The 26,611-nt window shown below is 40.6% G+C and overlaps 1 protein-coding gene across 1 annotated transcript in view; it reads left to right on the top strand.

Moving 5' to 3' along the window:
- VOPP1 (VOPP1 WW domain binding protein) overlaps positions 1-26,611 on the top strand; it is a 203,279-nt gene that overhangs the window by 155,331 nt on the left and 21,337 nt on the right. Inside the window, exons 3-4 of the mRNA XM_043975239.1 lie at positions 3,273-3,350; positions 12,747-12,883. Of these exons, the coding sequence (XP_043831174.1) occupies positions 3,273-3,350; positions 12,747-12,883 (215 nt within the window). The remainder of the gene's footprint in view (positions 1-3,272; positions 3,351-12,746; positions 12,884-26,611) is intronic.

Raw genomic sequence — 26,611 nt, 5'->3', positions numbered from 1 at the left:
AATCAATCATTTATTAAGCAACCACTCACTGCCAGGCATTGTGGTAAACATAGGAGATAGAAAATCAGTCCTTGCCTTCAAAGAACTTACATTTTATCAGAGGAAACAATATATCCACATAATATGCATATGTGTGTGTGTGTGTGTGTGTGTGTGTATTTCAGTTGTTGCTCAGTTGTTTCAGTCATGTCTGGCCCTTCGTGACTCCATTTAGGGTGTTCTTGGCAAAGATACTGGAATGGCTTGCCATTTCCTTCTCCAGTTCATTTTACAGATGGGGAAACCGAGGCACACAGAGTTAAGTGACTTGCCCAGGTTCTGAGGCTGAATTTGAACTCAGAAAGGTGAGCCTTCCTGACTCCAGCCCAAGAACTACATTCACTGAGATGCATAGCTGCCATATACAAATAAACAAGTCAGAAAGGAAATGCAATTGAAAGAAAGGATTTGATGCCATCTGGCAAGGAGCAGGGGTCTATTGCCAGATTCTTCCAGCACCCCAACTCATGAACATCAGATAGCATTTATGTAATATAATTTTGTCTTCACCACTTCTCCCTAACCAACTGGGGATGCCCAAACCCCAGTTCAAGATTGGGTTTCCTGATGACTGAGGAGATTGCATCTCTAGTTTTATTGTTTCTTCATATACTCTACCGTGATGGGTGCTTTTCATCCACTTGTTTTTTCCTGTGGGAATAGTTAGGTCACACATTTTTTTTTTTTTGGTGAGGCAATTGGGGTTAAGTGACTTGCCCAGGGTCACAAAGCTAGTGTTACGTGTCTGAGGCCAGATTTGAACTCAGGTCCTCCTGAATCCAGGGCCGGTGCTCTATCCACTGTGCTATATAGCTGTCACACATTTTTGAGAGATTATGGATCCCCTTTGAAGAGGCTTAATACTGTTGTGGGACATGACATAATCTACAAACAAGCCTCAGGAGCACCATCCCACTTGTAAGGAATCCTGCTTTCAGTTTGGACTCCACATTCTCTATAATAAGGCAGAGGTTTTTATGGAACATTTGACCCTCTAATTTATGACTTATCAGATAGGAATTACCAGAGGATAATTAAACAAAGTTGTCTCTATTATATCCTTCAAGGAATCTTGTATGATTTTTATGTGTTGCACCTTCTTTGTAGAAGAGCCTGTAATGTGGTGTTTTTCCCTACCATATCAGATGCTTTTTTTTTAAAAAAAAAAGAATATAAAAGTATATAGAAATTATATGTAGGAGTAGCTAGGTGGCATAGTGGATAAAGCACCAGCCCTGGATTCAGGAGGACCTGAGTTCAATTCTGGCCTCAGAAATTTGACACTTACTAGCTGTGTGACCCTGGGCAAGTCATTTAACTCTCATTGCCCCGCCCCCCCAATTATATGTAAAGTATACAGAAGGCGTACAAGGTATATTTTATATAGAAATATATAGAGACTTCACTGTTTTTTTCTAATAGTTATTAGACACTGGAACTTGAAGGTGCCTTAAGGTTTATAAATTTGTAGCTGGGAGAATCCTATTATATAGAGTTCAGACCCTTTAATTTACAGACATGGGAACAGAGGCCCAGACAGGTCTAGCAAGTAGCCCAAGGACACACAGTGAGTTAGTACCAGTGCTGGGTCTACATGTGGTCTTCAGGATGATGTTCTGTCCATTTCAGACTTCCTTATAACTTTTTATTTCTTTATTTTCATTGTCCTGCCTATTATCTCCATATACCCTTCATTGTGTGGGTACTATTTGCTTGGGTACAAAGTGACATTTGGTATTTCCCAGTTAATATATGAATCTTTGTTCACAGTAGATAAACTCAAGGGTATTGTGCAAAGTATGTTTCTATTTTCCTCATATAATTGAATTCTTTTCCTTATCCCTTCCTCTACCTCCAGCCATACATTTTTTTTTTAATTTTAAAGAGGTATTGGCATCAACCTAGATTGCAGTCATTTAGTTACTTAATAATCTGGAATCCTCACCCCCCCCTCCAACTGTTAAATTTGGGCCCCACTCTGTTGCAGGGCATACAACTCTGAAAGGAAAAGTAGAAAAGCAGACTTGGGTGTCCACATCTTTTCCCTTTTTATTTATTTATTTATTTATTTATTTATTTATTTATTTATTTATTTATTTATTTATTTACTTAATTTTTTTTGAGGCAATTGGGGTTAAGTGACTTGCCCAAGGTCACACAGCTAGTAAGTGTTAAGTGTCTGAGGCCGGATTTGAACCCAGGTACTCCTGAATTCAGGGCCTGTGCTCTATCCACTGCGCCATCTAGCTGCCCCCATCTTTTCCCTTTTTAAAAAGTAAATCCTGGTCTCGGAAAAGACAAAATGTTCTTCTCTTTGGAAGTAGGGGAAGGGGAGAGACTTTTTTTGTGGAAAGATTTTTGGGGAGAGGGGTGGCCGAAAGTAGAACCCACCAACATGTATGCTGGTTTCTGGCCATATTTCTGTTGTGCATAAAGTCTGGAGCTTGTTGAAATGGGCTGTGATAGTCCCAGAGTGAAGTAGGGCAGAGTTGGCTCTCCCCAGAGCCTATATTAGGCCTTTTCTTTGTTGTTGTTACCTTCCCTGCCCTCAAACATCACTGGCTTACATTTGCAGTCAGGCCATTCCCTTCAAACAAGCACATCTCCCTTCAAGAGTACTTCTGCCCAGCTGCACTGAAAGTGGCCAGGGTGTGATGAAGGTGGCTCTGGGTCGAGCACACCCTCTCAATCCACCAACCAGACTGGAACATTCCATTCCCAAAGAGGATTCCAAAGGTGTTTATTTACAGCTGTGGATGAATCCAGTATCATCATTGAAGCTGTGTGTGTGTGTGTGTGTGTGTGTGTGTGTGTGTGTGTGTGTGACAGAGACAGACAGACAGACACAGAGGTGGGAGCAGAAGCCAACAGTTTTTAGGTTCCCTAACAATCCTTCTGTTTGCCAGGCAGCAGACCAGCTGTGCCCCATGTGACCATGGCAACAGCTTACAGTTTGGTCTTTGGGTCTGTGATGACATATTCAACCTTGTTATTGTCAGAGGATCTAATTACATCAGAAACAGTGTTAGCCACATAGGTCACATTCAGTGGTGGTTGTTTTTTTCTTTTCTTTTCTTTTTTTTAAATTTAATCAGTGGCATTTAAAAGCAAATAGACTTGGAACTGCATTTTCTCCTTTGTTCCCTGCCCCAACGCCAGTTCCAAGATCATTGAAGCTACTTTTTTGTTTGAAATAATGACCAATCGCCAATTGTTTCTTTTGTCCTCTGCAGATGCCGCTCCTATGAAGACTGCTGTGGATCAAGATGCTGCGTGCGGGCTCTGTCCATACAGAGGCTCTGGTATTTTTGGTAGGTCACCTCGTTTACTACTCAGGAGTGTTTGCCTGTCACCCATTAGAGAGGCAACATGGTCATGTATCCAGAGTCGGGATTGGAGTCAAGAAGGTGTGGGTTCAAATCCAACCAATGAGATCCTGAACAAGTCATTTAAATTCGTTGAGCCCCGATCTCCTCATCTGTAAAATGAAGGAGTTCAACTAGATGATCCCTAAGGTCTCTGCTGGCTCTAAATCTATGATCCTCAGACCCCTGAATCTGCCCAATGCTTCTCAATATGACCAATTGCCAAGTGTGGATGAAGGCAGGGTCTTATCTCTATTGCTACTTTTTTTTTGGTGGGGCAATGAGGGTGAAGTGACTTGCCCAGAGTCACATAGCTAGTAAGTGTCAAGTGTCTGAGACCAGATTTGAACTTGGGCCCTCCTGAATCCAAGGCTGGTGCTTTATCCACTACGGCACCTAGCTACCCCCTCTATTGCTACTTTTAATCTCACCTTCCTTGCCCCTTGGGTATTGTGTTATGGACAGTGTTTTGTGCAGGAAATAAAACTTTCAAATGGCTACTTTTGGCATTGACATCATGAGCAATCATGTATGTCCTTTGGTATCCACAGAACCATCCTGGAAACTTGGTCCTGTTCCCATGTCCTTTGGCTCTTCTCATTAACTTACTTCAACACTCAGATTTCAAAGGTATGGGCACAGTTTCCCATACATGATTGTCAATAGACAGTCTTAATAAAATGCTATGTCCTGGGGGGGGGGGAAATGATCACCCACCTTGATGGTAAGGATCCCAGACATAATCAATTCTCAAACCCTCACCTTCCTAGCTTGATAGAACCTGCTGGCACCTGATGTCCATTGGCACAGCCTATTAGAACCCAGGGCCATCTAGCTTTCCAGAGCTAGGACAGATGATGTTGAGGGAGTCAGTGCTAACTCCTGAAGTGCCTAAAAATGGGAAACTGCTTCATATTCTACACTAGCAGCTCCCTTGACCAATTTCTGAAGTCGAGCTACTACTGAATAGCCAGAGTGGCTAGAGAAATTAGTATTCAGCAAATTAAGATACATGCTAATTTTCATCATCTTGAGTTTCAGGTCACCTGGAAATCTTTTTACACTGAATTAATTCAATAACAAATATTTATTGAGTGTCTATTATGTACAAGACTGTGCTAAGCACTGATGCAGATACTGAAATGAGAAAGACCAAATCCCTGTACTTTAGTAATTTCCGATAGTTTCCAGTTTCCTTAATCTTATCTATTTTGCCTATAAAGGTTTTGCATTTTATTATTTTTTTGAGTTTTAAAAAATAAGCCTTTATTTCCTCTCCTCTCCTACTTCCCCACCAAAAAAAAACCCAAAAATTTTTTTGAGAAAAAGAGAAGTCATGAAACAGACATGCATAGCATATGCACAGCAAAACTATTTCCCACATCAGCCATGTCCCAAAATGTGTGTCTCATCCTGCATCCTGAGTCTATCACCTCTTTGCTTGATGTTATCTTTAGGACAGTGGTGCTGGTAACTCCCTGTCTGTATTGCTGTGTCACCGTTAGAGGATTCACTCAGGAGCCAATAATGGCACACTTTGAGAGGGAGATGATAAAGTTATAGTTTGGAGGCAGGATGAAGCTGCATCCTTATGGGGTGTCCAATTAAGAAACAGTGTTTGATTTCCAATTAGGTGTTTTTGAGATCCAAGAATCATGACTGTGGGTGGAAGTAACTCTCTAAGAATTTTTTATTTAAAAAAAAAAAAAAGAATGTTTGATTTTGTGAGTCATAGCAGAAAAAAAGAATGGTTTATTGGTGGTGGTTGTTATTGTTTCTTTCCCATATGCCAGGATTACTCGGGCATATCTGAGAAAGGGGGAAATAAAAGAAACTTTCTCTTACAGAAAAACATCTGTCAAGCATCTATAAAGATATTGTGCTAGGCGCTGGAGATATAAAAATGAAAAACAACATCATCTCTACTTTCATGGAGTTTAAAATTGTAGGGGATGGGTATACAGATAAATATTATACGAGGTAGAGTATAATAATAATAGAATAGAAGGAGACATCCAGACAAAGTGCTCTAGGGAAATTTGATGAGGAAGATCACTTTCAGCAGGAGGTAGGATGGGGGGAGGAGGAAAAGGGGATATCATAAGGGAAGACTTAGTGAAAGAGTTGACACTTGAACCTTAAAGTAAGAGAAGGATTTCATTAGGTGGAGACAAGAGGAGGCTGAGGAGCATCCATAAAAATGAACAGCTTTTATACTTGAGTGAAAAAGCATTTATTAAGTACTTACTGCATATCAACCACTATGAAAAGTTATAAAATATATAATATAAATATAAATATAAAAAATAAGTATAATATAATATAAACTATATAATATATAATATAAAATACAAAAGGCAAGATAGTCCCTAGCCTCAAGGAGCTTACATCCTAATAGGGGAAGACAACACTTATGGGGAACCGTGGTGGCTAAGGAAGGGTGTTTTCATCTGGAAATTCTCAGGGATGGCTAGTGAAACCATAAAGAAGTTGATTGGCAAGCCATTTCCCAGGATGGTAGTACTGATATGGTTACTTTTCTGAGAGTTGAAGGAGGCAAAGCTGGGGAAAGGTTACTCATGAGGTGACATGGCATATAGAATCCCAGAGACCAGCATGTCAGGGTTTGGATCAAACTGGAGATGAAGAGCTCTTAGCAGTTATGGCCTCGGGGCCCCAGGTTGGGAACTGAGGTTCTAGAACAATGGGTGAATTGAGTCAATGTGTCATGAAGTTGGAGCTGAAGGTCCAAAGAAGCAGGAGGAGGATGTGTTTGAGAATAGTAGCCCACTTTGTCTGAAACATACTAAGACTAATAAAGGGAGGTTAGAGCTAAATTGTGGAGTACCTCAAATCTTGGGCTTATCCTATAGGCAATGAGGACTCTGATATTTTTAAGTAGGGGAGTAAGATGGCAAAGACTTGACTATTAGGAAACTTTCTTTGGCAGCTATATTAAAGTTAGACTGGATGCAATAAGACAAGTTGGGTGCCTGTTACAATAATGCAGGTAAGGGGTGATATGGGTTTGAGCTAGGCTCGCACCTATATAATAAGGAAGGGGGTACATGCATAGGATCAATTAACAAAAGTTTGTTTTGTATTTACTATGTGCCAGGCACTGTGCTAAGTACTGGGAATACAAAGACAAAAAACACATGAGTCTTGGCAGAAATATATTTTAAAAGGGGCAGCTAGGTAGCGCAGTGGATAGAGCACCGGCCCTGGAGTCAGGAGTACCTGGGTTCAAATCTGGCCTCAGACACTTAACACTTACTAGCTGTGTGACCCTGGGCAAGTCACTTAACCCCAATTGCCTCACTAAATATATATATATATATATATATATATATATATTTAAAAGGATCCTTAAAATGGGCCAGTGATGGAGATAAAGGAGGAACATTCATATAGACAAGAATAGAGGCAGGAGAGAGTGGCATTCTGAAAGCCCGGGGAACAGAAGATGCCTAGGAGGGACTGCCTTAGTTCTTATCCCACTCCTCTTTTCCTGTTTCTGTTCTTTTTGTGATTATTTTGCTGCTGTAGTTAAGGACAGGGTTACACTATCACCAGAGATAAGCCTCATGGAGCCTAAGAGCTTCTGTCTCAAGAAACTTTAACACTTCGATTTGCACAGAATTTCCCCTTTGCCTATTGGAAATAGAGCCCCGTTTCCAATTTGTGTGATCAAGGGAAGTTTCTGAAAGAGAAGGTGATACACACACACCCTTGTTTAGTTATCTAGGTTTTTCCTCTCATTTTAGCTCTTTTGGTTTCTCTTGAACTTAACCTCTACCATCAACAGATTCTCTTTGCATATAGGTCAGAAGTAATCTGTTTGAGGCAATTAATTTTAGAGACTGTTAGTGTCCTGATCTGGAAGGCACCTGTCACTTCTTTTTCCTACCTTGGCTAAATGTGCTAGTTAAAGTCTCCTTGGTCCTAATGTGGTCTCCTTCATGACCACTGAAGCGACAGGAGGCCAGCTTCCCACATCAGAGGGGGGTGATTTCAGGTTCTCATTCCTTCTATTGTGGCCCTCTCCTGTCTTGATGCCCAAAGAAGCTGAGAATATTGGAGTTGGAAGGGACCTTAGCACAGAGACACCGTGAGTATGGGCGAGTGAACTCAACCTCCCAAATCTCAAGTTTCATGCTAGTCAATCAGTCAGTCAATCAACTAACAAACATTTATTGAGCATTTACTATATGCTAGACACTGTGCTAAGTGCTGGGAATACAAATAGAAGAAAAAAAGGTAGTGTTTGCCCTCAAAAAATGTATAGTCTTTTTTTTTTTTTTTTGGTGAGGCAACTGGGAATAAGTGACTTGCCTAGGGTCACACAGCTAGTAATTGTTAAGTGTTTGAGGCCGAATTTGAGCTCAGGTCCTCCTGAATCCATGGCTGGTGCTCTATCTACTGCACCACCTAGCTGCCCCAAAGAATGTATAGTCTTAATGGAGAAATAAAATATATACTAATTAGTTGAAAAACAGGTTGGAAAGGGTGATAGAGAGAAGGTACCCAGTGCTGGGGCACTGTAGAAAGTGTCCTCTGGAAGGGTTGACAGTGCAGCCTGGAGAGGGATATATGCCTGCAAAATGGGAATGTGGTACCAATGACAGGCTATGTTTACTTTCAAGGGACCAGAAGTCTGGTGAAAGGAGAGAGTGTAGAAAATGTAGTAGAATAGAAATGGAAGTAGTTTTGGAGTCAGAGGCCCTGGGTTCAAATTTCAGCTTTGCCACCTGTGTTACCTTGGGCAAGTCACTTAACCTCTGTTTGTTCATCTGTTCAATGAAGTGGTTGGACTAAATGGTCTTTTAACCCCAGCAATCTCCCTTTAGCCTTGGGCTCATGGGATCATAGACAGCCGGAAGGAACGTCAGAAACTATCTAGTCCAACCCCACATTTTATAGAAGAAGCAGCTGAGGTTGTGGCTTGCCCAGCGGAGTCGACATCAGAGGCAGGATTTGAACTCGTCCTCTGACTGATAAAAGTCAATGGTCTTTCCAGTCTGTCACACTTGAGCCAGTTTTCCTGATTTATCACTGATTCCACAAGAGGGCAGCAAAACCTGGCAGAGATATTTGCCTTTGATCTGTTGGTCTGGTTGATTATTATGATCAGAAACAGGGGGACCAGGTAACGCAGGCCCTTTGTAAAGAAGCTGGCCTTGATCTGCAGAGATGTTACTATAAGGTGCAGACAGGCTTAATTACCCAAGTCTGGGATGAGTTTATATTGGAATTGAGAGTTGTTCTGTAATCTTGTAAGGGATTTTTTCCCCAAAAAACATCAACATTTTGGTTTTTATGTCAAGATTTTTACAGGGAGTTCTTTTCCCCAAAACATCAACATTTTGATTTTATGTTAAGATTCTTTCAGGGACTCGCCCCCCACCCCCACCCCCCAGGGTGGGAATTGGCATTCTGGTTTGATGGCATGTTTATTAGAGGGATCATAGGATCTGAAGTTGGAAGGGATGTAGGGGTTACCTGGTCCAACCATGGAGGTTGTGTCTTGCTCAGGGTCCCACAGTAATTAACTAACAGAGTTGGATTCAAAAATAGGTCCTCTTTAGCCAGGCCTTCGTGGGCTTCCCAATCGCCTCTTCAGTGCATGCACTTCCTCTTCAACCCCTTCCTATTCTAGAACCATGAACCATGATCAAATCAACTCTGCTATTGTTCTTGGATTGGGTTTTTCCATCGACTACCCTACATTTCCTCTACCCTGCTGTAATTTTCCAGTAGGGATGGTCATCTGTAACCTCCTTGAAGGCAGAGACAGTGTTTGCTTTGTATTTCCATCCCTAGTACCTAGCACAGTACTTGGCATAGTAAGTACTAAGTGCTTACTTAATAAAAGCCATTTCATTTATTCATATGAGCACTTTCCTCACAACAACTTTGTGAGGTGGGTAGTATAATTGCAAGCATCCTCAATCAACAGATGAGAAAGTTGAGATTCAAAAAGAATGTGATTTGGCCACAGTCACAAATGTTGTTAGTATTCAAGCCAAGATTCAAACTGAGCCTTTCTGACTTCCAAACCCTCTTTCCCCCCTAATACCCTCTAGAGTTCTCACACTGGCACATCTGTGCCATGCCGTAGTGGTGAAAGTATCACCTGGCTCCTCTTACTCCCCAGATGCATTGTCCCTCTTGTCTGAAGCTCAACCCCATCAGTGTAGATGGCTCCCATAAGAATTACATGTACTAGATATACACAGCCCTTGCCTCAAATTGGGACAAAACACCTTTGCAGGCCCAATGTAGTAGCCTCAGCAACTAGGCAGCAGTGTTTCCCTTGGCCCTTTTAACTGTCCAGGAAATTCTCTGGTTTCACTTTAAGAAGGTCATCTGTCTTTCATCCAAAACAACAGTTTTGAAAGCAAGAGGGAAGAGTACCACCCTTGATTAGAAAATGAAGCCCAGGAAGTATACCCATTTATTGGGGAAGGGAGCAGTGGGCTGGTCTCTCTCCTGTATTCTGGTTTGCAAAGTACAATAGATTGATAGAAAAGATACATTCGCTCCTCTGAATTCTGGGAAGGTCTCCAAGACAGGACTAACAATGAAAAGGAATATCTCACAAACAGTCAAACCCATAACTCACAGCACTTCAAAGAACTGTGGTTTCTTATTAAACTCCCTCTGCCCTCCTCTCAAATCTCCCTTATCTCTTTCTTCCCATTTTTCATCTTCACATCCTCCTTCCCTTCATCAACTCATCTTTTTCAAATGCATTCTGGTCAGGACTCTCGCCTGCAAGAATGAGCGACCATATCTACTGACGAGCATCTCAGCCCATAACTCTCTCTTGATAGCTGCAAGCTGGTCCTGTCTCTAGCCTGCTCCTGTGTTCCTTTCTTTATTCTTTTTTTAAACAATTCAGGTGAAGAAACTGACAGTAAACCCTGGTATGAATTTCTTTAGTTCTTGTGATGGATAAAACAGTGTCTTGTTTTACCTATTGGGGGATGGGCAAATGTCATCTGAGAGAGGAGAAGCTGAAGTAAGTCGGGGCTTATGTCAAGGAAAGAATCGTAACTGGAGACCATTGGGTGAGAAATTCAGAGCTGGAAGGGACCTGAGGCAATCTAGCCGAAAGATTCTTAAACTCTCTTGACCCCGTATGGGGTCACATAATCGAATGTGGGGGCAAGAAAAATTTGACATCGGTAAAAGGTTATGTATACCTATTTTATATACCTACATACCCAGAGTTGTGTAAAAATTTCTTAGGTGAAAAGGGGTCATGAGTGGAAAAGTTTAAGAAGTCCCGCTCTAGAATATGATATGGGCCAATTGGGAGGAACTTATAGCACAAAGTAACCCACTGATTGCAATGATTTGGGGGGTACATTGTGTCTGGATCTTGGAAATAATTCACATCTGCCCTTCAGGTCCAATCATCATTGCCATCTAACTTGGAAGAGCAAAAACCTGGGATAAGAATGGTTTAGGTTTCCATTGTGCTTTGACATTTACAAATAACCCAATGAGGGGGCAGCTATGTGGTTCAGTGGATAGAGCACTGCTCCTGAATTCAGGAGGACCTGAGTTCAAATCCAGCCTCAGACACTGGACACTTACTAGCTGTGTGACCCTGGGCAAGTCATTTAACCCCAATTGCCTCACCAAAAAAAAAAAATTTTTTTTAATTTAAAAAACCAAATAACCCAATGAAGCAAGGAGTAAAATTTTTCTAAGTCCCCATTTTTCATATGGAGAAACTGAGGCACAGAGGATACCAAAGTAACTCGCCTGTGGTTATACCATTATAAATGGCAGAGTTCAGATAGGAATCTGTGGGCTGCAGTGATCCAGTTCTATCCATGTTGGGAGACTACTTGGGGTGTGTGTGTGTGTGTGTGTGTGTGTGTGTGTGTTTCTTTTTCCCTGATGACTGGAGGTATCATTGGATTAGGAGATAGGTCAGTGTACTAGGCATCAGGAAGACCTGGTCTCAAATCCTATCCCAGGATTACCTTTATGACCTTAGACAAGCCACTTTTCTGTTCCATGCCTCAGTTTACTCATCTGTAAAATAAGGGACTTGACAGCCCTTTCTAGCCCTAAATCTATCATCCTTCCACCCAATGTTTGAGATTTTAAACAATGAATACTGAATATCAATGGTTTTAAATATACACATGTGTATAGTTTCAAATCATCAATCACCATCACTATTACTCGATAAAAAGGGCCTTTTATTTACTCAACAAAGGTGCTGTCCCCTTAAGAGGCAAGACATAGAGAAATTCAGGCAGTTAAATTGATTGACCTTTGAAACTGGAGAATGGAAAGTTGAGTAGGCAGCAAGATTGATCTGTTTTAGAGAATAGTGTACCCAAACATGACATGACAAGTGTTTTCTCATATTTTGATTTTTTAAAATCTTTGGGCTTACTGACTGACTCATTTGATGTCTTGGTTAGTTTTATTGAACAGGTTCTAAAAAAAAAATCTCCCTAATTCTATTTTTTTTTGGGGGGTGGTTTGAGGCAAATGGGGTTAAGTGACTTGCCCAGGGTCACACAGCTAGTAAGTGTCCAGTTTCTGATGACAGATTTGAATTCAGGTTCTCCTGAATCCAGGGCCAGTGCTTCATCCACTGCACAGTGCACCACCTAGCTGTCCCAAATCTCCCTTATTCTTTAAAAAGTTACAGGGGATGGCTCTCTGAATAAGGGAGGGGCAAGGATATATTTAGCAATGAAGATAATATGAAGGCAAAAGATATCAATAATAGGTTTTTTTTTTTAATCTTAGGGATGAGGGTCAAAGGGAAAGATGAGGGAATTTATTGCTTATCATTCATTTAAGTCCAGCCATTCTCTTGTTGTTTAAGTTTGTGCTCATGTTGGAGCTTCCTGATTGGGCCAATGACATTGGTCCAGAAGCCAAATGAATGGGCAGAGAATTCTGGCTTGGTATTCCCCAAGCTAGGCAAAACTCATCACATAATGTTGCCTAGCAACCCCTGCTCTAGATCCCCAGGATCCAGAACACCTGGGAACCTGAGAATTGCCCTACATGTTTTCTTGGAATAGGAGAGTAGTACCATTGAGGTCAAAACATTATGAGTCTGCCAGGATTCTGGATCCCCTATATCTCTCTTCTTCAAAGGTAGTGTTTCTGGTAGTTTGTGTTGTGTCAACACAACACAAAGTTGTGAGTGTGTCCCAAGAGGATTCAGCTGTGGACCATGAAGAGCTATGATCCTCATCTTCAGGAGCATCCTAGCCTTTCCTGCATCACCTGCCCCCTACTCCAATTTCCAACCTAGAACCCATGCCAACTTGCATTTTTGTCTTCCTCTTCCTTCAGGTTTCTTCTGATGATGGGTGTTCTCTTCTGCTGTGGAGCTGGCTTCTTCATTCGCAGGAGGATGTACCCTCCTCCACTAGTCGAAGAACCAACGTTTAACGTATCCTACACCAGGCAGCCCCCTAACCCAACAGCAGGTCAGCTGACAACTGTCTCTGTCATATTTCTTCTTACCTTTGAGTGTGTACATTTCATCCATAGGCATCAATAGGACTTGTAGGAGGATCATGCTACAGAATACACACACACACACACACACACACACACACACACACACACACACACACAGATTATAAATTCAAGCTTCATCTTTTAAAGTTCCCTATCAGGAACTGTTTGGAAGGTTATTTCATGGCTTGGTTTTAAGCTCCATGTAGGAAGGACTTGCTTTTGACAGTTCACACAAACTTGGTTTAACACTTTTTGTATCCACATGAAAGCTTCTTCCTTCTGACCTTTGCAGTCAGTCAGTCGATTAGCACCTACTATGTGCCAGGCACTGTGCTAAGTGTTAGGGATACAAAAAGGGGGGGGGGGCAAAAGACAGTTTCTGCTTTCAAGAAAATGGCAAACCATTCTAGTGTCTTTGCCAAGAAAACCCCAAACAGGGTCCCAAAAAATCAGACCTGACTGAAAAAAAATGAAGCCACAAAGCTTCAAGGAGCTCATGGTCATATGGGGGAAGAATGTGCAAACAGCTGTGCATGTACAAATTATATTCTGGATAAGTGGGAGATAATAAAGGCATTAAGGGCTGTCAGGAAAGATTTCTTGTGGAAGGTAGGATTTTAACCAGGACTTAAAGAAGGAAGCCTGGGGCAGCTAGGTGGCACAGTGGATAAAGCACTTGACACTAGCTGTGTGACCCTGGGCAAGTCACTTAACCCTCATTGCCTTGGAAGAAGAAGAAGGAGGAGGAGGAGGAGGAGGAGGAGAAGGAGAAGGAGAAGAAGGAGAAGAAGGAGAAGAAGGAGAAGAAGAAAGAAGAAAGAAGAAGGAAAGAAAGAAAGAAAGAAAGAAGGAAGCCAGAGAATCCAGGAGGTAGAGATGAGAAACGTCAGGCATGGGGGACAGCTATTGAAAATGCCCAGAATCAGCATGGATTTATCTGTCCATTCATCCATTTACATTTAATTACTGAATATGCATAACTTCTCAAGGTCAAAAGGAAATGTTGGGAAACAATGTGAATATTGAAGCAAGCATAAATTCCTTCATTCATTCACATTTAATTACCAAATGTCTTATACTTAACCTCTCAATGCACCAAGAAACTCTTAAGACTAAATTAAAATTGCTAATCTACATTGGTGGAGAGAAATCCCCCAATGGGAGTTCTTGACACTGACTTAAAGCACAGTTGTAGACCCTATCTACCTCCCTCATCTAAAAAATAAATCCCATATAAGTTTGTACAAAAGTTGTCACCAAGATGAAAATAAAATACATGATCTAGTCCATATATATGAATGTCCATTATGCTGAAGAGCTTGGATAAGATGTCGATGTCATCATTCAGCCAATCTCCCCTATGCAAAACTCTGGAATAATCTTTGGCTCTTCTCCCCTTTGCTTCTCATCTTATGTGGTCAATAATTCCTGTCAATTTACATTCCCTTCTATCTATCCCTCTGCCCCCCATATCATCTGCCATAACCCAAGGTCAGGCCCTCAACACTATGCACCTCAGCTGTTGTAGTGGCCACAACAGTCTCGCCTGCCTAAATTGTCTCCACCATCCAGTCCATTCTTTATAATACAGTAGAATGTAAACCTTCTGAGGGCAGTCTGCTTCATTTTTTTTTTTCATATTGCTAAGAAGAACAGATTTGTGACCATTAGGTACTATCCTAGCCACCTGAGATAGGGAACATAACCAAAAGCAGAGGTGGTTAGAACTAGATGGCAGTTTATATATATCTGTCTTATATAATCACAATTCCAGATAAACTAGCTTCTGTCCTCATCGATCTTTTCAGGTTGCTAAGTCACTCCATTGACCAAAGCTGATTTTGCCAAGAAATATTCCTTCCTTATTTCCTGGACTAGGTTAGATACTTGGTTAAAATGGAATTTAGGGACCTTACCATTAACTCCTTACCCTTCAATTTTAATCCCTGCCCTGCCCTGCCCCTCCCCCTAGCCTGGTTCTTAACTAACTTTTCAGCCTTATTTATTATTCTAATTCCCCAGCCCAACTAGATTACTCAACTTCCTCCAAACTTGTCCCGTAGTTTCCTACCTCTTATCTATCCACTACCTACTACATTTACTACCTGTGTGAGCCTAGGAAAGTCCCTTAACCTCTGATTGCTTCAGTTTTCTTAACTGTAAAATGGGAATAATAAAGGCACCTACCTTATGAGATTGTCACTGAAGATCAAATGAGATGATATTTGTAAAGCACTTGGCATAGTGCCTGGCATATGGTAGGTTCTATATAAATGCTTATTCCTTTCTCCCTTTGTTCAGTCATTCTATGTGTCTAGAATGACCTCTTCCCAGCCTCAGCTCTTCTTGTGGACACATCAAGGACCAGCTCCATTACTACCTCCTCTATGAAGTCTTTCCTGATTTTCCCAAATGGAAGTGATGCCTCACTTAGCTGATCTCCTAGATCATTATATTCCTGAATCTGCATCTCCCCCTACTGGACTAATAATTCCTTGAAGGCAATGATCGTGGCATAATTATCTTTGTCTAGCACTATACATTGCACATAATAAGAAATTATTAACTTTGGTGAATGAAGAATGAATTCACCGGACGTCATCTAGAAAATTGGCGTATTTCTAAAAGTGTTCCTTGTAGGAAGAGCCAAAGAAGTTGATGGAAGGAAGGCACCTCAGCATCCAACTACTCCATAACATCCCTTGCATCTTTCACAGAGTTGAATTGAATTGGAGAATGCATACTGAATTCGGAATCCTTCTGGTTCTATATGCTTGAGGTTGCATTTTTCACATTACTCTTCTGTTCTGGTGAGTGGCACCATGGTTTAATGAATAGAGAGCTAGCCTTTGATCCAGGGAGACCTGAACTTTACCACCCCCCTCTGACACATACCACAAATCACGTACCCCTTCAGTGCCCTGGGAAACTCTTTATAATTCTAGGTTACAGAGAAGGTGCCAACCTCCACTGGTAGAGAGATTGTCCTTGTTTGGGAGCTCCCTATATCCATGATATCTTAGGCCTGATCCATATCCAGATGGGAGGGTGTTCACTCTGAAGTTATAAGTTAGGAAGACAGTGCTGATGATAGACAAGGAGAGCATCTATTTCCCAAGTCTCCTTTTGGCTATCCTAATCCCACTGTGCTGCAGCTCTCTTTGCTACATGAATTCTTATGCCCTCTTCCTTTATTCCTGGGCAAGACCTAGGCATTCATTGGGGAGCATAGCCATTTCCCCAGTTATATGGTATGGTGGAATGAGTGTTGAATGTGTAGTCAAAGGACCTTTGATGGTTGATCGGAATGCTTACTACCCATGTCAACTCAAGCAAGTTGCTCCAACTTTTGGAGCCTGTTTCCTCATCTGTAAAATAGGAAGTTGAACTAATTGGTTCTTTCAAACTCTATTTTGGTCATCCTGTGATTCCTAAGTGGTAAATAGACTTGGGACCCTGTCAAACACCAATGCCAAAGAATCAGAATGCCGCATCTCCTTGCACCATGATGTTCGGATGCTTATAAAGGTGTGTCAGTAAGTTACCTGCATCATCTGGGCTGACTGTGATGAACCAATTGTACAAGTTAGAGCTGTGCCCCAAGGTCTGATGAAGTATAAAAAAAATAGGGGCAGGGAACTGGGGAGGTCATGCCTCAAAAGGGAATTTTTAGTGTGTCCTGGCCAAGGGATAGTGCTCCAAATAGATATCAGCTTGGTTATCATGCTTCAAATGGAGCTATGCAAATTAGGACAATTGGTTTAAATGTCCAATGGCTTCCAATTGCCTCTAGGATCAAATATAAAATGCTCTGTTGGGCATTCAAAGCCCTTCATAACCTGATTAATTGATTGGTTACTTTCTTTTTTTTTTTCTTTTTTTTTTTTGGTGAGGCAATTGGGGTTAAGTGACTTGCCTAGGGTCACACAGCTAGTAATTGTTAAGTGTCTGAGGCCGGATTTGAACTCAGGTCCTCCTGAATCCAGGGCCAGTGCTCTATCCACTGCGCCACCTAGCTGCCCCTGGTTACTTTCTTTTTAAAAATTTAATTTAATTTAATTTTTAAAAATTCCAATTACATGTGAAGATATTTTCTGAGTTCCAAATTTTTCTCCCACCCTCCCTTCTCTCCCAACTCCTGAAGTCAGAAAGCAATCAGATATTGGTTATACATTATAATCATGTTAAATATATTTCCATTGGGACGGCTAGGTGGCATAGTAAATAGAGCACCGGCCCTGGAGTCAGGAGTACCTGAGTTCAAATCCGGCCTCAGACACTTAACACTTACTAGCTATGTGACGCTGGGCAAGTCACTTAACCCCAATTGCCTCACTAAAATATATATATATATAATAAACATATTTCCACATTAGTCATGTTGTAAGAGAAGAATCAGAACAAAAGGGAAAAAATGCAAGAAAGAATAAACAACAATAACAAAGCAACAACAAAAGTGGAAATGGTATTCTTCAATCTGCATTCAGACTCCATAGTTCTTTTTCTGATGTGGAGAGCATTTTCCACCATATGTCTTTTGGCATTGTCTTAGATCATTGTATTGATGAGAAGAGTTAAGTCTATCACAGTTGATCATCACACAGTGTTGTTGATTACTATGTACAATGTTCTCTTGGTTCTGCTCATTTCACTCAGCATCAATTCATGTAAGTTTTTCCAGGTTTTTCTGAAATCCATCTGTTTACCATTTCTTAGAACACAATAGTATTCCATTACATTCATATACCACAACTTGTTTAACCATTCCCCAATTGATAGGCATCCCCTCAATTTGCAATTCTTTGCTATCACAAAAAGAGCATCCATTAATATTTTTGTACATAGTATTCTATTACATTCATATACCACAACTTGTTCAGCCATTCCCCAATTAATGGGCATCCCCCTCAATGTCCAATTTCTTACCACCACAAAAAGAGCAGCTATAAATATTTTTGTACACGTGGGTCCTTTTCCCTTTTTTATCCCTCTTTTGGATATAGACCTAGTAGTGGTATTGCTGGGTCAAAGGGTATGCACTGTTTTATAGCTTTTTGGGCGTGGTTCCAGATTGTTCTCCAGAATGGTTGGATCAGTTCACAGCTCCACCAACAGTGCATTAGTATTCCAATTTTCCCACATCTTCTTCAACATTTATAATTTTCCTTTTTTGTCATATTAACCTATTGAATAGGTGTGAAGTGATACTTCAGAGAAGTTTTCATTTGCATTTCTGTAATCAGTAGTGATTGAGAACATTTTTTTCATATGGCTGTAGATAGCTTTAATTTCTTCATCTGAAAACTGCCTGTTTATATCCTTTGAACATTTCTCAATTGGGGAATGACTTGTATTCTTATGTATTTGATACAGTTTTCTTTATATTTTAGATATGAGGCCTTTATCAGAAACACTGTCTATAAAAATTGTTTCCCAGCTTTCTGTTTTCCTTCTAATCTTGTTTGCATTGGTTTTGTTTGTGCAAAACCTTTTTGTTTTTTTAATTTAATGTAGTCAAAACGATCCACTCTGCATTTAATAATGTTCTCTATCTCATCTTTGGTCATAAATTCTTCTCCTCTCCATAGATCTGACAAGCAAACTATTCCTTCTTTTTCTAATTTGCCTATGGCATCACCCTTTATGTCTAGATCTTGTACCCATTTTGACTTTACTTTGGTGTATGGTGTAAGATGTTGGTCTATGCCTAGTTTCTGCCATACTATTTTCCAGTTTTCCTAGAAGTTTTTGTCAAATAGTGAGTTTGTATCCTTGAGGCTAGAGTCTTTGGGTTTGTCAAACAGGAGATTGCTATATTCATTTACTGCTGTGTGTTTTTTTTGTTTTGTTATTGTTTTGTTTTGTGGAGCAATGAGGGTTAAGTGACTTGCCCAGGGTCACACAGCTAGTAAGTGTCAAGTGTCTGAATCCAGATTTGAACTCAGGTCCTCCTGAATCCAGGGCCAGTGCTTTATCCACTGTACCACCTAGTTGCCCCCCAATTCCCTTGATATTCTTGACCTTTTGTTTTTCCATATGAACTTCTTATTATTTTTTCTAGCTCTATGAAATAATTTTTTGGTGGTTTGATTGGTATGGCACTGAATAAGTAAATTAATTTAGGTAGACTTGTCAATTTTATTATATTAGCATGGCCTCCCCATGAGCAATTTATATATTTCCAATTGTTTAGATCTAGTTTGATTTGTGTGAAGAGTGTTTTGTAATTGTGTTCATATAGTTCCTGAGTTTTCCTTGGTAGGTAGACTCCCAAGTATTTTATATTGTCTACAATTATTTTAAATTGAATTTATCTTTCTAGCTCTTGCTGCTGTACTTTGTTGGTAATATATAGAAATCCTGATGATTTTTATGGCTTTATTTTATATCCTGCAACTTTGCTAAAGTTATTGTTTCAAGTAGTTTTTTAGTTGATTCTTTAGGATTCCCTAAGCATATCATCATATCATCTGTAAAGAGTAATAGTTTTTTTTCTTCCTTGCCTGTTCTAATTCCTTCAATTTCTTTTTCTTCTCATATTGCCAAGGCTAACATTTTTAGTACAGTATCAAATAATAGTGGTGATAATGGACATCCTTGTTTCACCCCTGATCTTACTGGGAATGCCTCTAAGTTATCCCCATTGCATACAATGCTTGCTGATGGTTTAATATAGATACCGTTTATCATCTTAAGGAAAGCTCCATTTATTCCTATGCTCTCTAGTGTTTTTAATAGGAATGAGGGCTGTATTTTTTTCAAAAGCTTTCTCTGAATCTATTGAGATAATCATATGGTTTTGGTTAGTTTTGTCATTGATGTGGTTGATTATGTTGAAAGTTTTCCTAATATTGAACCATCCCTGCATTGCTGGTATAAATCCCACTTGGTCACAGTGTATTATCCTGGTGACAAATTGCTGTAATTTCTTTACTAACATTCTGTTTAGAATTTTTGCATCAATACTCATTAGGGAAATTGGTCTATAATTTTCATTCTCTGTTTTTGCTCTTCTTGGTTTAGGTATCAGCACCATATTTGTCTCATAAAAGGATTTTGGTAGAATTCCTTCTTCAACTGTTTTTTTTCCCAAATAGTTTGTATAGTATTGGAATTAATTGTTCTTTAAATGTTTGGTAAAATTCACTCATAAACCCATCTGGTCATGGAGATTTTTTCTTAGGGAGTTCATTGAAGGCTTGTTCAATTTCTTTTTCTGAAATGGACTTATTTAAGGATTATATTTCCTCTTCTGCTAATCTGGACAGTTAATATTTTTGTAGATATTCATCCATTTCATTTAGATTGTCAAATTTATTGGCATATAATTGGGCAAAATAGCTCCTAATTTTTTTGGGGGGGGGCGGTTTGCAGGGCAATGAGGGTTAAGTGACTTGCCCAGGGTCACATAGCTAGTAAGTGTCAAGTGTCTGATGCTGGATTTGAACTCAGGTTTTTAATCCAGGGCCGGTGCTTTATCCACTGCGCCACCTAGCTGCCCCCTAATTTTGCTTTTATTTCCTCTTCATAGGTGGTGAGCTCACCCTTTTCATTTTTGATGCTGGTAATTTGGTATTCTTTCTTTTTTAAATCAAATTAACCAAAGGTTTATCTATTTTATTGTTTGTTTTTTTAGAACCAGCTCTTAGTTTTATTTAGTTATTTTATAGTTGGTTACTTTTTTGTTTTGTTTTGTTTTTTGGCAGGGCAGTGGGGCTTAAGTGACTTGCCCAAGGTCACACAGCTAGTAAGTGTCAAGTGTCTGAGGCCGGATTTGAACTCAGGAACTCCTGAATCCAGGGCCGGTGCTTTATCCACTGTGCCACCTAGCCACCCTGGTTGGTTACTTTCTAAGGATGGATTTGGAAACAGATGCCCTGGGCTCACATCCAGGTTATTTAAAAGATTATCTGTATAACCTTAGGTCATTCACTTCTCCTGGCCTTGGTTTCCCCACCTGCAAAATGTAAAAGTTGGACTATATACCTAAGTATCCTTTTAGCTAGGAATCCTTAGCACCGACCATGAAGAAGGCATTGTCCAAGGCACTGAAGGACATAGAAAAAGAAGTAAGACCTATTTCTCCTACTAGATTGTTAAATCCTTGAGGACAGAAGTTAAAACAGACACATCAATAATCATAATATAAGGTAGTACAAAGTGCTCTTTGGGGCAGGAAGGGTCCAAAAGAGGAAGAGATATTAGCCTGCTTGGTGGAAATGCGAGTAGGCCTTCTGATGGAGGTAGTATTTGGAATGGGTCTTAAAGTATAAGAAAGATTTGGTGCAGAAGAGATGAAGATAACAAAAGATGAACATTCTGAGTACATTCTGATGGTGTCAGGTCCCCAGCTACTGCTCACCCAGAGGCACAAAGTTATCACAAAGCAATTCCCAGTGCTGGGATATGTGCCCATGGACAGCTTGGTCACAGACTCATGAACTTCCCTTAGGGACAGACGGCTGACATGCCTTCCTGGTCAGCACTCATCTCCAGGGGAATTTTCTGAATAAAGCCTTTCTTGCTTCTCCCAGCTGATAGTGCTTCCCTTCTCTTCCCGCCCCCAGTTAGATTATATCTCTTCTCTATGTGTTTTATCTATACCTAGATAATATATATGTTGACTCTTAGCTTCCAGAGAGCAAAGATGGTTTCACATTTGTCTTTGTATCCTTAGTTCATAGCCCAGTGCCTTGTACACAGTAGGCCCTTGATAAATGTTTTTTTTTTTTGATCTGAGAATGGATGGAACTCTAGATCAGTGTTTCCCCAAGTGTGGTCTGCAGGACCCACAGGGGTCCTTGACCCCCTGTCAGAGGGTCCATGACATCAACACTATTTTCTTAATAATACTAAGATATCTTGATTTCTGATATGTTTACCATAGATAGATGTTTTCAGGGGGTCCTTAATAATTATTAAGCATGTAAAGGGGTCCTGAGACCCAAAAGGTTAAGAACAGCCGCTGCCCTAGAAGGTTATCCCTCCCAAAGAGGAGAAATTCCCTATCCTCAAACTTCTGTGGTCATATTTCCACTCTCCAAAGAAAGCCTTGGTTCTTTTCTCTCACTAAGTTCATGCTGGCACACTCTCTGTTCCCTCTATTATGATCACCCACCTGAACAAACATGAGTGCTGGTGCGTACATCACTGTTCTCTTCTCCCACACCATACCTTCCCTGTCCCTCCAACGCCCCATGGCTAAGCTCTATGGCCTTCCTCACTGTGCTGATAGCAGAGAACAACAGCTTTTTATGGTGAGGATTTTTTTTTTTATGAATCTAGGCCATGTTAGGGTGTGAAATGTCCTCCTATGAAGCAGTAAAGGCAGAAACTACAGACATTTTTCTAAATCTCTTTGCCATGCAGATATGGGTCAGGGACCCAACATGAGTCACTTTAACTGCAGATCCATAGGAATGTACCAAGATACCCCTAAAGGGATGCCATTCCTATAAGTCGCTGCAGGTCCCAAAGCTTTTCAAGATGCAGAAACCCTGGGGGCAGCTAGGTGGCACAGTGGATAAAGCACTGGCCCTGGATTCAGGAGGACCTGAGTTCAAATTCAGCCTCAGACACTTAACACTTACTAGCTGTGTGACCCTGGGCAAGTCACTTAATCCTTATTACCAGAAAAAAAAATGCAGAAACTCTTCCATCCCTCTTTTGCAGGTAATCTCCTCCCACCAAAATCACATCTAGATACACATAGTCCAGGTTTAGAATGCAAAAGAACAATTAGAACCCATTGGAAAGTGTGGGCTTGACCCCTCGGTTTCTCTAACTGAAAGACACAATAGTTGAGCTACCAGTGAGTCAGAGCCACGCTCTGCACCAACCAAACACATTTCTAACCTGTGATTTTCTTTTCCTGATGAACAAAAATCCTGATATGTGCATGTTCATCCTTTTTGCTGGCAAGAGCAGCTTGTTCACATTCTACTATCCCCAACACAAAGTAGTGAAGTATTTGGGAATGGAGATTTTCTTTGATAGTTGCTAAATCCCACATTTCCTGAACAAAATGATGGTGTCCAATTTGTCAGCAGCCTATTAGGGACCTTTGGTGGAATTGGGTGGGAATAGGAAATGTAAGATGGTACCCTTGGCTCTAGGTAGTTTCTTGTTTGTGTCTATCCATATGGTTGATCCAAGAAATTTCAGATGAGCACTGTTCTAGGAGAACATGGAGATGTACAGGGCAGTTCCTGTCCTGAAGGACATTTTTGTCTAGAAGGAAAGATGAGACACATGCACAAATCTCCAGTCAACAAGGCAACTCAGCAAGCATTTTAGTTCCCACGATTGTGCTAAGCACTAAGAATTCAAATAAAATAAAAAACTCTCAAGAAACTCACAATTTAATAAGGGAAGAATGTGTAAACAATGATGTACAAATAAGATATACATAGATAAATTGGAGATAACTATACTGAAAAGCACAGTCACAAAGGTAAAAAGTGCTTCGTGAGTTCAAAGGAGAGAGAGTGAGTTGGCAGATGGTTGAATTCCCTTCTTCATGTGGATGAGGGCAAGGTAACAGGGTAATGAATATTGAGTAGAGAGAAATTGAACAAAGGAAAGAGGGTGCAATGGAGAGCACTGTTGTCTGTGTGACCTTGGGTGAGTCACTTCCTTCTTGGGGCCTAAGTTTCCTTATTTGTAAGGTGAGGAGGTTGGAATAGATGATCTCTACTGTTCATTCCAGCTCAAAATCTATGATTTTATAAACAGTAAGTTCTAGTAGAAGAAGGGGAAGAGAACAAACATCTTACACACACACCCACACACACACACATACACACACACACACACACAACACACCCACATACCACCCACATACATACACACACACAAACACAATGTGTCAGGTGCTGTGCTAAGCACTTTATAAATACTATCTCATTTCATCCTTATAATAATTCTGAGGTAGCTGCTGCTCTTAACAACATTTTACAGTTGAGGAAACGAAGGCAAACCATGGGCTAGTGGCTCAACTAAGATTGGTCACATACCTGGGTTCAAGTCCAAACTCTGACACTAACTTACTTTGTGATCTTGGACAAGTCATTCACCTGCTGTGGCCTTCAGTTTCTTCTTCTGTATCAGACCAGACAAGTTCTCAGACTGCTTCCAACTTTCTGAATAATAAAAACTTAGCAGTTTACATGTTTCTTGTGCCAGGAGGAAGACTGAGTCTGTTGACACTGCATCCTATTTGCAAGTTGAGGGAAGGAGGAATTTGCAGTTTTCTTGAATCAGTGAATGCATAAGTTGAGGGACCTGATGTATATTAATGAAGTGCTAATCATTTCCCCAGGATTTTTTTTTAATGCCAAAACTCTTTGATCCATTTGTCTAGGGAAAGAGGTGATGAACATCTTCTTATGGGAGCTTGTAATAGAAATGTAAAGGATTTAAAAAGTGGAAATGGTCTTGCTTTTTTAAAAAAAAAAGTCAGGCTGTTTGTTTTCCACTAGATTATCTTCCATTGAAGTTAATATCATGTATTTCCATTAAACAAGGAAAGTGTCCAAGGTATTGAATAGATCAAAGCATGAAGCAGTTTCTGCCCCAGGGGCTCATACACATATTTTAAATAAATAAACCCAGGGAGTTTGCAGATGTTTTTACAGATTGTGTATTTGCAGATTATAAATATTCATTTGGAGATTTTCAATTCCTAAAACAAACTGTAAAGTCGCAAATCCAGGCTCCTCAGTAGTGATGAATTCTGAAAATGAGAAACAGCTATGTTCTGGAATGTTTACATGAGCCAGACTATCCCTCACAGATGCCCTCACAGATCTCCTTAGCAGGGAAGGGGCTTGAATCACCCAGGCCATCAAACCTGTCTCCCATTAGTTTGATGTCACATTGGAGTGCTGAGCAGAGAACAAAAGGGAACTTTCTTCCTTTCTTCATTATGGAGAGGAGAACCTGGATTTGCAGAAGGTCTTTTAAGAAAGTCAGTTTTTACCTTCAATCATAAGCTCCCCAAAGGCACAAAACTCAGTGCCCAAGTCAGTCCCTCAAGTATACCAAAAAAAAAAAAAATTCTCTTTCCACTTTACTCTCAGTCTGTTAAGGACCTTTTGTAACAGCAGAGTAAAGATTCCATGAGAAAGCCCAGTGAAAACTCCCTACAAAATCCCAAGAGGGAAGATAATCTGACTCCTTCCCAAAGATGCTGCTCCTTCTTAGGCTCTCTCTGGACTCAGAATGTGATATGCAATGAACGGAAGGGATTTCCTTCCTTGGCACCCTACTCCACCCTGTAAGGATGTATCAATCTGTTCTTTGCCATTGAGGAGACGAGTGAAGGCTCTCTAGTTAGAGTTATTAAGCTTGCGTTTCCCAGGCATTATATGTCTAATCCACACATATTTATTGAAAGTCTACTATGTGGGGGCAGCTAGGTGGCACAGTGGATTAAGTACCTGCCCTGGATTCAGGAGGACTCGAATTCAAATTCAATCTCAGACACTTGACACTTACTAGCTGTGTGACCCTGGGCAAGTCATTTAACCCTCATTCCCCACCCCACCTCCCAAAAAAAGAAAAGAAACAGAAAGTTACATATTGGGGCAGCTAGGTGGCACAGTGGATAGAACACTGGCCCTGGAGTCAGGAGGACCTGAGTTCAAATCCAGCCTCAGACACTCGACACTTACTAGCTGTGTGACCTTAGGCAAATCACTTAACCCCAATTGCCTCAAAAAACCCAAAAACCCCGAAAGTCTACTATGTGTAAAGCATTTGTGGAAGGCTTAGTAGGTATCAAATAAATGAATCCATCATGGTTACCAAACATGGATATCACGAAGATCCCACAAGGTTAAATAACTAATTATTTCCCAATAGGTTAGGCACTCTCCTGATTTGAATTTTAGCTACTTCTCGGAGTAGGGTATATGGTGTGTTCAGGAGGACTAGCACGACTAGTATGAGGCTGCTCATCTCACCTTTGGTGTCTACCTGATTCACCCAACTCTCCAGGAAGCCGTAGCACAGTCCACAGCCACACTCTGATAAAACCATTTCTGAAGACAGGCTAAACCAGCCTGAGGGTAACCAACAGGCCTTAAACCTATCAATGAGTTAGGGGAATATCTACCCCAAGCATGTGATGACTTCCTGCCAATGGAATGGGAGGACAAGAACGATTTGTTCAATGGCCATGAAGGCAGCAGGTTATGTGGAGCTCTTAGAGAGTGGTCAGACATATAAGAAGCCAAGGTCATCCCCTGCATACCTGGCTATCACCAATTATTCTGACTTTTATCTTGCCACTGGACTTTGATGACTTTGGAAGAGAGAATGAGGCTGATGACTTTGTGCAGCACTGCCTCTTTTAAATCCAATTCACACCCAAGTGAAGACATCATCCCAAGTTAAGGGAAGGTGACAAGGCTCCCAGATGTACTAGCAGTGTCTCTATGGACTGGTTACCACACCTCTCTGACCCTCATATGTAAAATGGGCATTATAATACTTATACTATGTACCTTGTAGGGTTGTTGTAGGAATTTTGCAAACCTAGAAGTGCTCTGTAAGTTTGAGCTCTTCTTATTTGATCCCATTCCTTATCTTCCTCCCCCATCATTATTTTAATTTCTTATGTCTCTAGTATTGATTTAACAATTGTAAAACCCAGTGACAAACACATCATGAAATTTCCACTTAAAGACCAG

Source organism: Dromiciops gliroides, chromosome 1 (genome assembly GCF_019393635.1).
Source record: "Dromiciops gliroides isolate mDroGli1 chromosome 1, mDroGli1.pri, whole genome shotgun sequence".
In the NCBI taxonomy this organism is placed as follows: domain Eukaryota; kingdom Metazoa; phylum Chordata; class Mammalia; order Microbiotheria; family Microbiotheriidae; genus Dromiciops; species Dromiciops gliroides.
Note: the sequence above shows the minus strand (reverse complement) of the source record. Positions and strands in the feature narration are given on the sequence as shown.